The sequence below is a fragment of the Acanthochromis polyacanthus genome, chromosome 23, assembly GCF_021347895.1.
Source record: "Acanthochromis polyacanthus isolate Apoly-LR-REF ecotype Palm Island chromosome 23, KAUST_Apoly_ChrSc, whole genome shotgun sequence".
NCBI lineage: Eukaryota > Metazoa > Chordata > Actinopteri > Pomacentridae > Acanthochromis > Acanthochromis polyacanthus.
Genome location: NC_067135.1, coordinates 12,892,462 through 12,909,664, shown reverse-complemented (window position 1 = coordinate 12,909,664; position 17,203 = coordinate 12,892,462). Strand labels below are relative to the sequence as shown.

Genomic DNA, 17,203 nt, shown 5'->3' with positions numbered 1-17,203 from the left:
TATAGATATCTGCTGATTATAATGCAGTGTGAAAATGTCATTTTTATGGTCAAACATTTAAAAAAAAAGAATCTGCATTTTTAAACAATGCAGATTTTTAATGGACATTATTTACAGTTTTGGCTTTTTATTGCTTTTTGTGGAGAGCATGTAAATTAAAGCTTTCTGTGACTTTACTGGTTATCTTATCCTTATGTCTGAATTCTTGTGTTGTATGTCGCTTTGGACAAAAGCGTCTGCTAAATGAAACTGTAGAATCTGTCATTTAAGAAAATTATTGAAAATGTTTATTTCTAATGAGACAATTAGAACTAAATGCACTAAAGATCTACATGCAATACTTTTGTCACTTTTGATGAATCATGGATAAAAATAGCAAATCTTCTCATTCAATACAAACTCATTCATGACTATTTAAATATCTACAGATCCACTACTTCCTTGTGAAACTCTGCTAGTGTTTGGCTTTATGCAAATACAAGAGGATGTGGTGCAGTTTTGGCGTCAGATAAGATTCATTTCAGCTTTTCATATTTCAGAGGAGGAAATAAAGGGTGGGGAGGGACTGCTGTTGTATTCCTTTACCCTCTGTGTTGTTACATTTTACAACTGACACCTAAACGCAACCAAAAGCGACCGGAGCTGCTGCAAGACTTCACTGGTGCGTTCACGGGAAAGCTTCAGGATTGTTTCGGCTGAAACGAAACTGAAAGAGTTTCGGGGTGAATTAAAAGGCAGATGCAGGAATGAACGACGGATTACACCGCAGAGCACCGAGAGCAGAGCAACGGGTAAGAGCGTCCCAGTTGGACTCTTCCTCTAACTCTGAGCTTTATGGTTTTTAATAAGGCTGATAGATATTTTATGCAATCGGGACAGATAAGATGATTTGTTGCAGCGTCAAATAACATCCAGATTAGTAGGGAAATAATGTGAAAATGTGGCAGTCGTAAAAGTTTTGCAGCATCAGGATTGCAGTAGTTTTACTACAGAGCATGACTGACGATACTTACAGAACTGAGCATCGCCTTTTAATGATGAGAAACCTTGTTAAATGTTACAGGTAGATCCTGAATGCAAGCTTTTAAATTTATGAAACCTGTCAAAAAAAAGTTGCTGCTTTTCTTTTCTTGCATAAAGCCTGGTCCAGATGCACACTACTACATAGAAAGTGGTCAAATATCGATTGTATAAGAAGTCCTTAAAACGCAATGTATTTGTAAAAGTGCAGAAAATGAATGTATATAAAAAATCTAGATGTCACCATTTTTTACATGTAGGTCACATTAGACCTGGTCCAGATAAACACATCTATTCTATAAAGAGCGTTGAACTTTGGACTACATCAGACAGAGAGGATAAAGGCTTTTTCTTTGTGGCTATTTGTGAAAATGCAAAACAGGAAGACTTCATTGCTTTTTTTTTTTTTTTAGCTTGTAGACCCATACCAGATATGAAACTCCTCTATGGTTTAAATCCAGACTAGATGATGCCAGAAAGGCTCAATCCTAAACAGCAACACAGACTCTGACTTGTGGAACTTTTATTGTATTTGTGTAAATGCAAACTAAAGAGATGCTAATGCTTTTTTGCATGCACATCTGGTCCAGATGTAAAGCCACCATGTGATATTTATGACATAATATCCAGCATGTCACACATCAGACTGCACTTTAAAGACTCTTTAGCCTCTTGTGTCATCAAGAATCAAGTTCGACCAGTCTATTTTTGTTCTCTTTGTGGTCGTATTACAACCGAAGCAGTGAAAGTTTGCAGATTTAAAAGCTACCTTCATTGTTTTTAACAGACTCAGCAATTAAGGAACCGCAGGTTTCGGTGTGTGTGCAAAATACGCAGGACAGTGTGAGGTGTGGTTGTAAAATCATGTTACAACAGGATGATCCTTCATTAAACAGATCAAGTTTACGTTGGAAACATCCCATGACGAAAGCTATTTTTAGGCCTCGGGGTGAAACTTCTATTCCAAAGTCCACTTAGACTGTGAGACAAAGGAGAAGCTTCCTCTGATTGGCTAAAGTGTGTATAGTGAGACTTTGAGCAAACATGTAGAGTAGATGCTGAAATACATGTAAACCTTTAAGACTATAAAGTTCTAACTGGTATTTCAGAGTATTAAATATCAATCTAATTGTGCACATTTCAAATACACCTCATCTCTATGCAAAATTGATCAGAATTATAAGAAAGCTGCATTTCAATTTTACATTCTTCTATATTTAACTCAGCTTTATCTTTTAGGTTTCTGATGAGATGAAATTTCAGTCCTGGGATCAGTAAAGGTTGAATTAATCTTGGCTTAAGATGCCTTTAGTTAAGTCTCATTTCAAGAATAGTGACATTGATGATTTTATTAACTTTAGCCACACCTTATTCTTCCTTTTTGACTTCCTGGTTGTGTGTGATCTGCTGAGAGCTGCTTCCCACTGCACATGTTTGTCTGCTCCACTAGAGGGCGACTAATCACTGTCCAGTCTTAGTCCAACACAGAGTTATTCATCAGACAAATCATCAGTGAAATAAAAGTAATGAAATGACTTAGTGTAATGTAGCACTTTTACAGTTGATCTAACAGCAAAGATGCACCAGGAAGTTAGACCGGTGTTCATGCTGTCTTTCTGATTTAAAAAAAAAAAAAAAAAAAAAAAGGCAAAAACATCTATAATTGTGACAGAACTGGAAAAGTGCTTGTGAATCCTGAAGATATACAGAAACAAGATGTTGCTTCTACAAATGCACTGTAAAAATGAATGAATAAATAAAAGTAAAAATCTCTAATTTCACAAACTTCTTTTTGGGAAAAAAAATCAGGCTTGCTGAAATATAAAAAAGCATCAATAAAATTGACAGAATTTACATGTCTAATGTAAAATAATGGTTACAACCTTTCATTGTAAGATGACATATCAATTTTTTCAAGCTTTTTTAAAAAATAAAAAAATTGTTAAAAAAAATAAATTTGCACAATTCCACAATCAGTTTTTCGATTTAATAGAAAAAGTTGATTTATTTGATTTTTTTTTTTAAATCAAGTGTATTACTGTAAATATATTTCTAAAATAAATTTAATTTAGTCTCAATGAACACAAAAGGAAGCATTGGTTCTGCAATTTCACAAAGATTTGTTTGTTAAATGAGAGTTGTCTTATAATTAGAGAAATTTTACCAACAAAAATGTTGAAGAAATAAATAAGTACCTCAATATGTATTCTTAGTAATTTCATTGTCTTTACATGCATAGGTATCCTTCAATAAACGTGCAAAAACAAATGATCTTGAGAAATTAAGGCAGAAAAGTTGTTTTAATAACAGGTATTTAATGTATATTAATGTGATGGTTATTTTGCTTTTTTTGGTGCCCCAGCTATTTAAATATTTAGTATATATTGCTGATTATTTTTATTTTATTCTGATTTCTTTGATTTCATTTTTAACGTTGTATCTGTGTTCTAGAGACAAACACATCCACCATGAGCTACCAGGTTTGCCACTGTGGCTGGTCCAAAGTTACAACTTACCAAGGCCTGAGAACTCACCAGGGGAAAATGGGATGCACTCCGAAGGGAATGAGCATCCCACAGAGCGCACAGCTCAGCTTTGTTCCCAAATATACCTACTTGGGACCTCCCATCAAACTGGAAGAGCCTGCGTTTGATATCTACAGGCCTTCTGTGAAGCCTGGTGAGTGGAAACACCTGACGCTCAGTAACTCTGTGTGCTGTATTGTTGGGGTTTGAAATTCACCTGCTGCAAAAAGGTTTCTAACTTAACCTTTTTTTAAAAATGTTTTTAAGCAAATTTGGGCACCAATTGAATAGCCTTAAATACTACAAAGATACATGGAAAAGTTTAAATATATGCCACCAAAAACTGAAGAACTATTGGAGTCCGACTGAAAACTGGCAGTTTTTTAAGCATTACGAAATTGTGTAACTAAATTATTCCATGATTTCCTGGGACTGTGTATAAATAGCTCATTGCTTCTGACACATTTTGTGTGTATTTAAGCTTTTGTGTTCCAGCAGTAAACTGGCATACAAGGGTGAAGGTTAGAGCTAATTTCACAGAAAGAGGGTCACTTTAATCGGGACTAAATGGTACACGAAAATCAAAATATGCTTTAAAATTGATCGACTGTTTCCTGATACCAGAATGAGTTTACCTTGAAAATTAATGCAAGCAATTCCCTCCAACATTTGTTGATCACATGCCCGATAAAGGGTTAATAAGGCTATTTTATACTGCAAGAAGTAGTACTGTATACTGGTATCAGGATGGTGAGAAAAATAACAAGAGAAGACAGACTGGTCGGTTCAGGGATTCATTCTACGACAAGATAATTAGATGGCAGGTTTCAGAGCACAGAAGAGCAGCACAGGCTCCAGACTTAAACCTCATCTTACAAAATGGTGAAAACAAAGCAACACCTGCAACACTTTCCGAACTCTCCAAAACATTTCTATTGTAGAAAGAATGTCTTGAGTGTGCTCGAATGCTGAATGAGCCAAAAAAAAAAATCAGATTTAGGATTTGCTATTCCACAATTTCTCTTGTTTTTTTGTTTTTTTTTTAAGTATTGTTTATTTGTTCCATGCTCTACACGAGTATGATGTTCCATAGCAACAGAAATAAAGGAGGTATTCTAAAACATTTGATCAGTGGTGCATGAGGAGAAAAGAACTGACAGTAACAAATATATATTGGGGTGAATGCCAAACTCAAATCAGCATCTGGTCCTTTTACATTGCACAGGAAATGTGACAGGAAGTGTGTTTTACTTCTATTCAGTCTAAATGCAGTGTTTTTGTTTTGTTTTTTACAGTATTGTGAGTTATATATTGGTTTGCTCCACTTTCACCCTCACTCCAAAACACTAAATATAACATGTCTGTGTTTATGTACTTTCTAAAGACAGCATTTGCACTGATGAAAGGTAACTATTCCAACACAGAGGGAACATTTCAATCTAATCTTCCATAATGTCTCAGATACTACAAAATCTTCGTCAGACATGAGCCTCCAGAGCCTGAGAGAGATGGGAGGCACTCTGAATGGAATGAGGATCCCTGAGAGTGAGCAGTACCCATTTAACAGAAATCAGTGGAGAGAATCCCATCAAGATGACAGCAGACTGCTAACTGAAACAACAGGCGGGGAGGAGGTATAATCATCCACAAATAAAGATTCTATTTCATCAAATATGTCCCTGATGTAAAAGTTGCATATTCAGTTTGGGAAAAGTCCTGACCTTCCACCTCTCTGTGACAGAATATGTTCCTGTCTCCAAACCTCATCACCCAAATGGATTCAGCTAGAAAAGCTGCAGTGATTGAGCTATTCAAGTCATGTATGCATTGTAATTACAGTTCATTCACAACAGGAAATAACACTGATGAACAAAGGTTCATTGAGCAATAAAGCATCCTCTTTTTGTTTCTCAACAGTGGTTGACAATCAACAGCATCCTGCAGAAATGGACACAACCCATCGAGCGCTCGATTTCCCCACCAAGGCACAGGTACAGCTGATTTCTGTCTTGTTTTGAATGTCTTGCTGTAGAGGAAGAACTGCTTGAGTTGAAATCACTTTTCCTACATGCACTGTGCTGTCGAGAATCATCATTTTTGGTACTCTTGTTTTTCTCTCACAGCCGGTCTTGATGCCGGCGTTACCGAGCATCACCACCTCGATGAATCCTGCAGCAAAAGAAACCAAAGTGGAGACAAACAAACCACGTATGCTAGAATTACTAGTCATTCATGACAAGAAGTAGCACTCAAAAGAAATCTTTGTCTAACAGTAATCTGTCTTTTTCCCTCCAGTGGTTGACAACCAACCGCATTTTCTGCAAATGGGCACCAACTTGGACAAAACCCATCGAGCGTTTGATTTCACCACCAAAGCACAGGTACAGCTGATTTCTGTCTTGTTTCGAATGTCTTTCTGTAGACGAAGAACCGTTTGAGTTTAAATCACTTTTCTTACATGCATTCTGTTGTCAAGAATCATCATTTTTTACTCTCGTTTTCCTCTCACAGCCGGTCTTGATGCCGGCGTTACAGAGCATCAGCACCCCGATGAATCCTGCAGCAAAAGAAACCAAAGTGGAGACAAACAAATCACGTATGCTAAAATTACAGTTTATTCATGATAAGAAGAAACACTCAAAAAAATCTTCGTCTAACAGTAATCCGTCTTCTTTTTCCCTCCAGTGGTTGAAAATCAACAATTTTCTCTACAAATGGGCACCAACTTGGACAAAACCAATCCAACACTGGATTTCACCACCAGGGCACAGGTACAGCTGATTTCTGGCTTGTTTTGAATCTCTTGCTTTGGAGAAAGATTTGCTTGAGCTTAAATTACTTCACTTACATGCACTGTGATGTAAGAATGGTCATTTTTACCTTTATTTCTTACATTTTTCTCTCACAGTCTGTTTGGATGCCAGCATTACAGAACATCACCACCCCGAAGAATCCTGCAACAACAGAAACCAAAATGGAGCCAAACAAATCATGTATGCTATAATTAGATTTATTAATAACATGAACTAAAACTCAGAAAGAAAAAAAAGCTTCATTTAACAGTACACCATTCTCATTTTCCCTCCAGCGGTTGAAAATCAACAGCATTCTCTACAAATGGGCGCCAACATGGACAGAACCCATCGACCGCTCGAGTTCACCACCGTTGCACAGGTACAACTGATTTATTTATTTTTTTGGCTTGCTTTAAATCTCTTACTTTAAACTGTTTGAGCTGAAATGACTTCTCTTCCATGCACCATGCTGTAAAGAATCATAATTATTTCTCTGACAGTCGGTCTTGACGCCAGCCTCACAGACCATCACCACTCAGATGAATTCTGCAGCAACCAAAACCCCATTGAAGGAGACAAACAAATCCTGTAATCATCATACCTTCCTTCATTCATTTCAGGAACAGAACAACATACAGACACATTTAAAGACAGCTATGCTTATTGGTAATTTTCTCTTTTCTCGTCAGTCTTTCAAACTCCACAAAGTACTCATCAAACCACCACCAGCAGCTCCAATAAAGCTCGTCGAGCTCTTGACTTCTCCACTGGTGCACAGCAGGTACTGCACATTTCTGTACTTGTTTAAATTCAATCATTCACATTCACCTGCATGCACATTTCATTGTTACCTCCTGTCTTATAATCATATCGCTGCTTTCTCATCAATAGATTCACCTCTGGCTGAAATGTTGGACTATCCTTGCCAAAAACTACATTCAGTATTATATCACACTATTAATGCTTTTATCTTTTAGGCTGAAAAACTCTGGGAGGTTCCGACAAGCATCGGCCAGGAGACATTTAACCAGTCAAAGGAGAAAGAAAGGGAGAGGGAGGCTCAAAAACTGCTAAAGGTAGCACAGTTCGGCTTCGAAATTAACCATCTGTCAATCACAAGGAAGCACCACCTTCAAACATACAATTAACTTTACTCTAAATTGCACCATATTTTTTAAATGAACACCATGCTGTCTTCAAAATGTCTCAAAACAAGCACTTGAGGATATAAACTGAGAAAAGCTTTACTGAGGTGACAGATTAAGGGAGAAATAGTGATTTTCTTATAGACTTATACACAATGACTTCTTTTTGCAATCAGAGGAGTCGCCCCCTGCTGTTTGGTAGAAAGAATGCAGATGTAGGGCACTTTAGCATTTGTAAACCTGAGGGCTGTGTCCATCTTTTGTATACAATCTATGGACCCAGTTAATTGTGATTCACCAACCAACATCTTAGAGGTACAATTATTAAATGCAGTGTCATGACATTTGTACATGAATGGCTCATCTGGTGCCACCATGAGGCTAACATCTGTAGTTTTTAATCTCGATGTACCAACAACTTTCAGATGGACTGATATGATATTTAGCACCAATCTATTCTAAATTTGTACTTTGGTTAACGACCAAGTTCTAGTAGCTAACAGAGCAGCTAGCATGGCTGTAGACTTGCAGTTCTTCTTAAACTCTACTGGGTGCTTTATTTGTACCTTTTCTTTTCTTTGAAGGCAAGACAGGACATGATGAGGGCTGACTTACAACAGAAAATTCACACCAGAGAGCACAAGGTGGCTGATGTCAGATCATCTGTCACAGCATACAAGGTAAGCTGCACCGGCGGTTTGAGTTCTTGATTTTAGTTACTTTTTTTTTTTTTAACTTTTCTGCTCTCATCACACTTTTTAGGGCAGTTTGGATGCTGAGTGGCTGGAGATCAACAGTGTGTTCTCAGAGGTGATGAAGGTTGTGGAGGATGCTCGGCAGAAAGCCCTTCAGCCTCTGGAGCAGAGGTCAGTCGTGTGGCCCACTAACAGTTAGAACCAGCATTTAGACCATAGTCAGAGATCATCTGGGCCTTCATAGTGTACTGCATATGTCTAACGCACTTTATTTTTAGGAGACGGGAAGCAAAGAGAGAAGCACAAGATCTGATCCAGAAGCTGCAAAGAGAAATCGACATGCTCAAAAAGACCATTGATGAGTTGGATACAAAACCAGACTTGCAGGTGAATCTCAGGGATCTGATGTCTTGGCAGCTTCTGGCCTGTTCATCAAGTTTGCAAGTTTGCTTGTGTTTTATCTCTGATTCAGTGAAGCTGCACATTGAATACAGCCTGTCCTCTTGTACACACACAGGTTTCTCCTCTAACAGGCCTAAAAGAATCTTGGGAAAATTTAAATGTTGACACTTCGTTCTCCTTCGGGACCCTGAGAACTACAACCTCAGTTATGATCAAACAGATTCAGGAGAAACTGGAGAACCTCTCTTCCATTGGTGAGTCTGCATGTCAAACTTTGTATTCTAAGTGATCAAGATGTGTGGCTTTTTAATTTATTGAAGGTTGATTTTATTTATTTCTGTTTACACAGAACTCAAGAGGATTCCAGCATTTGCAGGTGTGTATCTCTAAGCTTATAGCCTTTTTTGATCCAGACTAACAAGGTATCAGCTGATGCTGATCTTGGTGAATTCTTCCATTTGAATCATAATTCAGATACATTAAAAACAGATGTAGGTCTGAAAAGTGTAGGGAATTCAGAACTGTTAAAGCTGCATTCTTTTTAATAGCCAGCAGGGGGTGACTCCTAAAAGAAATCTCTTTGTATAGACGTCTGAGACAATGACTCAAATTCTCACTTGATTGACCACCTCTGGTAATATTTTCCTCATAAATTTACAATCTAAATTGCTTATTTAAAATTTTTCTTCAATACAACATTGTGTTGAGTTTGAATTAAATTTTTATTTGGATTTAAATAGATGATACATGCTTTAGTTGTGGCTATCTTTTGATTCACAAGTTGCTTCCTTCGTGCAGATGTATGAAACAATATTTCTGATGAGATACATTTCTTCATTAAACTATGAGCACTAAAACAAATTAATTGCAACTTAGCTAACACAATAGCTCACCAACTAGCACCTTCCATATTTTCGACATAGGAATACTTTTTGGTGTGATTTGGCATTCAGTCAGAAACATGATCATCCTTATGAAGACTATTAGTCAATAATTTTCATACATATCAGCTTCCACACGCTGTAGGTACATGTATATATAATAATACATGTGTATATATAATTTGCACCTGCTGCATTAGTGCTGATGGTCATGATTCTGTTTCTTCTATATTTTTATTCTGTTTAACTGCAGTGGATGTAAAGCTGGACCCGACCACAGCACATCAATGCCTTGTTCTTTCTGCTAATGGGAAGGAAGTGAGAGATGGCGGCCAGAAGCCCAAAGTTCCCGATACTCCGGAGAGGTTTGATGCTTTCGGCAGCATCCTGGGGCTTAACAGCTTCACCTCAGGGAAGTCCTACTGGGAGGTGGAGGTCACCAACAAGACCGGCTGGGATTTGGGTGTAGCGAGAGGCAATGCAAACCGAAAGGGCAAACTCACGCTGAACCCAGACAATGGTTACTGGGTGACCGTGCATTATGAAGACAGAAAGTACGCAGCCCTGACCACTCCACCGGTCAGCCTCCCGCTAAAGGAGAAAGCTGAAAAAGTGGGCGTGTTTGTAGATTACGAGGAAGGTCTGGTGTCCTTCTACGATGTGACGACCCAGTCTCACATCTACTCGTTCACTGAATGTTCGTTCAGTGAGCCCATCTTCCCGTATTTCAGTCCACATCTGAAACAAAACGGGAAAAACGTTGACCCTCTGATCATCTCTGCTGTGCAAAAACAGCAGTAGTCATATGAAGTGCATGTTACTGCTGCCACTGAATGCACCACGGACATGAAATGTACAGTTTACTGCTTCAAGGCCATCTGAAGCACCATTCCAAGTGTATATTAAATTAGGACTTCATGAGGATAACATCACATGTTTAGTTTTTGTCACTATATGTTTTCACTGTGTAAAATGTGTCAGAAAATACTCAAAAACAATTGTATGTATGTTTAAACATGAGTCAAGAGCACTGTTCTTTTTGAATATTTTATGCCAAAGAAATGAATTAATACCCATTGTCTTCATTCAGAGTAAATCTCTTAACCATTCAAGCAGTTTATGTATCACTCATCATTTATACAATAATATTCATACAGCTAATGCTCCACTGTAAATATAGGATTTGCTCTTGAACTGTGCTTAAATACTCTATACAGCCATAGTCTGCATTTGAATTATAAGCAGTTTATTTCCTGTGAAGGTCTGTTTTCATGTCCTTCTAATATTGTCATGTTCTTCCGTTCAACATCAACATGTATCACTGTGAACATGCCATCACTCCAGGCTTAGAATAGATTCTATGGTATGAGGTGGGCATGCATAATAGAACTGCCATTTGGAGAACATTTTGTACTTTTCTCAAATATATTTTTCATAGTTTTCTGTTAAAAAAAGAAGAGAGAATAAAAATGAATAAATAAAATTAACATGTTTCACATTGTACTTTTTGATGTAAGTGTAAATCATGATGATGTCTATTTGGTCTCCTTTTCTTCCATTTTAGCCGATGAGCTCACATTTTCTCAAAAGCTTCCACGCTGTCATTCCCCATGTTTCCTGATGGTTTCAAACTTTACTACTGAGAAAACAGATCAGGCCATCTGTCTGTTAACATCTACTTGAGTTAACTTTTAGTTTTATGGGAAAATGAAATGAATCTCTAAATCCTTACAAATCCTCACTGCAAATTTGGCTTAATGTTTTGTTTACTATAAATTCTGACTTAAAATGCATTTTTAAAGTTTCTTTACTCCAATGAACACATTTTCAAAGCTTAAGGTAAGAGAGGGGCCACCCGTAAAGATGTGTATTTTGCTATGATGAATCTTTTTTTTAAACTTTTCATTACAAATGATGCTATTTGGTAAACAATTTGAGTGGAAAAAAAATCTCTGAAAAATGCCAATGAGTTTTAGATTATCTCCATTTTGGTCTCCTTTTGTCATCATTAAAAACTCTGAGGTTGAGGCGTGTTTGGATTCATTGTCCTGCTGCAGTATCAATCCTTTTTTTACAAAGATGCAAACCAGAGAGGGGAGCTTTTGTTTGTCCAGGACTCAGGTGTAACAAAACACCCCCTCACTCGAATATTCCCACCACCACAATTCACAGAGAAACAAATATATTTTGCTTCTTCTACCACTGCTCCATTGACAGTCTTTGCAAAACAACTTGAAAGCTGAAAACAACCATGAACCTTGAGGATGTAGAAGCATTTTTCCTCCAAAGTTGTGGCATGTAAAATGAAGGTTCTAGACTATTTCCAGGTCATTTTTGTGTTCATTCATCACTGTCATTAAAACAACCATGGCAATCCAGGTAAGTTTTGTTTAGGCATGGAAACTGTTCCAGTTTGAGGGCCTCAGCAGCCTTTTGTCTGATGTGTCTTTCTTCCTCAGCCTTCCACTTGTTTCTTTCAAAGGACTTCACACCATCATGAACCATTCTCCTCCACACTAGTCTGTCTAGTGGGTCTGTACCCCATTTACCAATCTCACAGTCACTGGAAGGCATCCACAACTTTTTTTTTTTTTATCTGAGGAGCACCAAATGCTTCTGATTCCTGAGGATAGCTGTCTAAAGACAAGCTGTTTAGGTAGACAAAGCGTGTTCATTCTAACCATGTGTTGCTCACTCAAGCCAACTGGATGTTCATTAAGCTGTTTGAGAGTACTTGTCTTAATGGTGAGGCCAATTCTGTGTAAATGTCTTTTATCCTTAGGTAAGCCTCTCCAGAACAAAGTGTAGCTACTTCCTGTTTCTCGAAGCATTCCCTCTGCAGTGACTCTGGTTTCTTACAATGCTGCACAATCGATATCTGGTCTCCTCAGTTTGTATCCAACCAGTGCTGTAAATCTCTCAGGCTGAGTGTCTGAGTCCATCAAGGTGCACACATTCCAGCAGACAAAATTCATAGAACAAGTGCATTTGGGGTGAGGTGAGCATATATTCTCGATAGTAGTCTTTCCTTTTCCTGGTCTGTGCTTACGTTTTGTTGCTACCAAGGGGAGTGGGGCATCAGTCACCTCAAATCTCAAGGCATATGACCAAACATTATTCATGGGACACAGTGTGCTAAAGGGTTAAAGACTCCATCGCATGATTGGAGGCCACTTGGCTGCTCCACAACCTTAATTCCATGGCAAGACATAAGTCAGGATGATGGAGGCACTGGAGAGTTGCAGTTTGGTAGATGGCCATTGACTCACTTGGAGTTCAGCCGCCCTTTGCAGATATTGTTTTTGCTTCTACAGGGTGTCTATCCACCCACCTTCGCTGTTTGGAAACAAATAAGTAGGCTGAGCCAGTTTAGTCGCCGACTCCCCCACCATGAACAGGTAGTAGCAGGTACATGTTTACTGGTAGCAGTCAGTTTGACTGACCAATATAACTGATCAAGCTGACTGACTGGACCTGAGCACTGAACACTAAATAGCATCTTGATGTGGAAAACATGGCGCAAAGTCAGATGTTTGTTTTATTTATTTATTGTCTGGTTTTCACAGTTCCTCAGCCTGGCTTCCATTGAGTTGAGGTTTTCTGTCAGCAGATCACATGTTAGGAAAGCATGACTGTGATTCAACATCGTCATCGTCATCATCGTCATCGTCATCATCATCGTCATCGTCATCATCATCCGAGGCCAAACTCAAACCACAGAACAGCACTGAACCACAAAACGACAGTATTCACCTTTGAAGTTGAATCTCCTAAATTCCAATAAATGTCATCCGTCTGGCTGCTCCTACACTTTGTAATGATCATCTGTTAATTTTTAACTTCCTGTTTGAATTTATCAACTTTGTATATCTGTAATTATTTATTTTGTATGGAGGTGCAATGAGGGAATGATAAAATATTGAATAGCGAACCAATTTTATTAGTTGTTTTCAAATTCAAAGATAAACTTTATTTTCCTGCACGTTTCAGCAGTTTTGAGTTAAACACATTTAATCCTCCTGTTTCTGCAGCGTTTTTGCAGTGTTTCTTTAACACTGAAGGTCATTCATGTTTGTGCTGCTGATCATGTGTAGCTCTGGGTTGTTTTGCAAGTTATGCAAACATCATGTTTCAGTAATTTACTTTTGCCTCCAATTTCTCTTATGGATTGTTACTGCAGTGTCTATTAAAGTATTCATCCCCATTGGAAGTTTTGCACTTTCATTGCTTTTGAACATTGAATCTTGGTGAGCTTAATTAGTGTTTTTGCAGAGGAATTTAAAAGCCAGTTAAGAATTTGTTGATGGACTTTTGGAGAGCTACTCACTGATGATCTCTGTGAAACCTGACAGAACTGAAGCAAAGAAGAACGGGGTTAACTGAGATTTATCCACTCAGGCTCAATGCTGTAACTGCAGACAAGGAATCTATGAAATGCTGACTTGTAGGGGGTAAATAATAATTTAGTGACTTATTCTCCATCTTACATTTCCAATCATTTCACATTAATTGGTCGAAATCTGTTTTCATTTTGACACAAAAGAGTCTTCAGTTGTACATTCTTTAATAATACAATCACCATCACGTCCACAGACATGAATAGTATTTATTCACAATACATGCTGTCCACTTAATTATCAGAGTATTTAAACAGAAATCTTTTTTGTTGTTTTCAACAAAGTAATTCTTAGATGATTTATTTTAGTGAATATCCAGTATTGACAACAGTGTCTTTCTATAAAATCTGATTCACAACTTTACCACTTTTACATATCAGTAAAGTTCATAGAGACATCTACAAGTTGGAAGGGTGATAAGATGTCATGTAACTGGATATCAATTCTGTCTCCACAAGATGGAAAAAAATAATTTGCCAGCATGCGCACATACACTTGGTCTCCTCTCTACAGCTGCACAAACGCTGTGTTTCCTCCATTATCTGCTCCGTGGGGCGTGTCGCATGGTCACTGGACACAACAATCAGCTGATAGCTCTTGGAGGGATACAATATTGCTCTAAGTCGTCCTCCAGCGTGATAGAAAACGGTGAAATAATAAACACCACGAACTGGTGCGGTGAAGACACCTGTGAAAACAACGTTCAAAAACGAAATTATCCACAAGAAGCTTCTTCATGTGTTTTCATGATCAACTTTTGCAAATGTATAAAACTAATTGTGATCAAAATCTTAGTTCAAGTAATGTAACATTTATGTGTTTGGTATTCCACAGATCATGAAATGTATATTTAGGGATTTTTTTGTATTAATGTAAAATACCTGGTGGCTTTCTGAGACCAAAAACACATCATTCATCATTTTCATATGTTCATGTGTATTTGTCTTGTGTGATTTCTTTTCCTGTGTTTAGGTTGTAACCAGATCCAATGTTGGCGATGACTCTGTTGTAGATTAAAGTTATATCTGTGTTGACGGGTCCAATATGTCCAGGCACTGATGTTTTCACAGTGAATATCACCTGAATATGTGCTGTGTAGAAAAAAAGAATTGCACTGAAACACATTTTACTCAATCTAAATTAATACTAAAGAAAATGTAAAATCTTTAACATTTACTGTACCTTGCCTCCTGGTGTCATCAGTCTTGTATTTTCAGTTTTTTCATTTCATTTTTCTTTCATTGCAGCAAACTCTGTCTGACTAATGCAGGACTCTGAGCAGCCCAGATCAGTTTGTGAATCATTCTGAAGCTGGGCTAAACTCAGACCACAGCAGAAAAACAGCAGCAGATGAACGGAAAGAATCATCTTCTAGCGTGAAGCACTCAGCATCCGAATCTTCTGATTGTTTTAGCCTAATTTATATGGGTTGATCAGGAATCACATTGTACTTTTTATGGACTTTTTGTTGTTATGGTACCTTGACTGCCCTTTTTTTTGTTTTGTTTTTTGACATTAAATTGTTAGTGGAGAAAATGTCCATCTTGTTTTGTTTATGCGTTACCTTTAATTACTTTAAAACATATGTCAAAGTAACTGTTTAATAATTATCTACGTTTCCTCTTGCATATTTTCTACTGTAGTTAATATTAACTCTGCAGTTAATTGAAGCTCAGAGCAACAGAACCCAACATGAGCAAAGGTCAGGACCCTTTGATTTTTGAGATATTATGTGTTTTCTCCATTGGTCTAACTGAACCAGTCTAACAACCTTTTAGTCCATGCAAAATTCAGATTTGTTGATTTATTATCATTTCATCATATTTCTATTGTTTTTGGGCATCCAGCTGATCTGACATTATTCAAAAACATTTACTATCATCGTATCTCTGTAAATATTTTTTATCCAGCTGCTTCAGTTAGATTCAGTGGAAGAGCAACAAGGAAATAATCATGTATTTATGAACTAACCAGTTTTATAGGTTAGCTATTAAATATATTGTATCCACATGATGTTGTATCCTCATAGGTTTGTGTTTTCAAATTCAAGGACAAATTTCCTTTGCTCAGCACATTTCAGCAGCTTTTAATGAAATGAATTTAAAATTCTTTACATCAGATATAACAAGTATTAAGTCAATACAGAACAGAGTCAATTCAATTCAATTCAATTCAATTTTATTTATATAGCGTCAATTACAGTCAAATCGTCTCAAGACGCTTTACAGAACCCATATGCCTGACCCCCAGAGCAAGCCCAAAGGCGACAGTGGCAAGGAAAAACACCCTTTTAACAGGGAAGAAACCTCGAGCAGAACCCGGCTCTAAATAGGGGGGACTCATCTGCCTGCTGGCCGGGCGGGTTGAGAAGGACAGAAGAGGGCAAGGGGGAGGGATGGGAGAAGAAGGAGGGGTGAGAAAGCAAGGAAAACACAACACACATTTGAATACATGCATGACAGGATATGTGACACAGACAAAGTATAAGCTAACATTGAAAACTGACTCATAGTTTACTCTTATGATGTACGGCTCTGACATTAAACATACTCCATATATAGCTAGCAGTAAAATTCAAACAGTATGTAAGTTAGCATAACAGTATATTGAAGGCGATGCAGAGTTGACTGGTGGAAAAAGGGAATTGGAAGCAGAGGGCTGGTGGAAGGTCAGTAGCAGCATCCCACAGTGGACATGGTGGAGACTGGACCAGCTGGTGGAACATCGACCACAGATCTGAAGCATCCAGCTCTGGGACCAGGGACACTCGGAGAAATAGCACAGGGGGAAACAGAGTGAATGTACTGCAATAACGGTATACATATTAAATGTAAAGGTAGATAGAGAAGGGCTCAGTGCGTCAAGAAAAGTCCCCCAGCAGCCTAGACCTATAGCAGCATGACTAGAGGCAGAACGAAGGGACGTCCAAGAGGGGGTCAGCTGTGCAATGAAGACACAAGCCGAACCTCTGTGGGTCACCCAGTCAGCCCCAACTATAAGATTTGTCAAAAAGGAACGCTTTAAGCCTGGTCTTAAAAATAGAGAGGGTGTCTGCCTCCCGAACCCAAACTGGGAGCAGGTTCCACAGGAGAGGCGCCTGATAACTGAAGGCTCTGCCTCCCATTCTACTTTTAGAAATTCTAGGAACAACAAGTAAGCCTGCAGTTTGAGAGCGAAGAGTTCTACTAGGATAATAAGGTACTATCAGATCTTTAAGATATGATGGAGATTGGTTATTAAGAGCTTTATATGTCAGAAGAAGGATTTTAAATTCTATTCTGGATTTAACAGGAAGCCAGTGAAGAGAAGCAAGTATAGGGGAAATATGATCTCTTTTGCTAAC

At 38.0% G+C, this 17,203-nt stretch overlaps 1 protein-coding gene across 1 annotated transcript; it reads left to right on the top strand.

The window, feature by feature from the left end:
• The first annotated feature begins 225 nt into the window (after window positions 1-225).
• On the top strand, window positions 226-10,920 carry LOC110967939 (uncharacterized). The gene is made up of 20 exons (XM_022217698.2): window positions 226-791; window positions 3,472-3,699; window positions 5,007-5,179; window positions 5,287-5,365; window positions 5,463-5,536; window positions 5,669-5,753; window positions 5,841-5,926; window positions 6,057-6,141; window positions 6,231-6,316; window positions 6,454-6,538; window positions 6,634-6,719; window positions 6,841-6,928; window positions 7,030-7,121; window positions 7,318-7,416; window positions 8,070-8,165; window positions 8,248-8,351; window positions 8,459-8,567; window positions 8,698-8,836; window positions 8,932-8,958; window positions 9,717-10,920. The coding sequence occupies exons 2-20, from the start codon at window positions 3,489-3,491 to the stop codon at window positions 10,262-10,264; spliced, it is 2,352 nt and encodes a 783-aa protein (XP_022073390.2). The 5' UTR covers window positions 226-791; window positions 3,472-3,488; the 3' UTR covers window positions 10,265-10,920.
• Window positions 10,921-17,203: the final 6,283 nt, after the last annotated feature.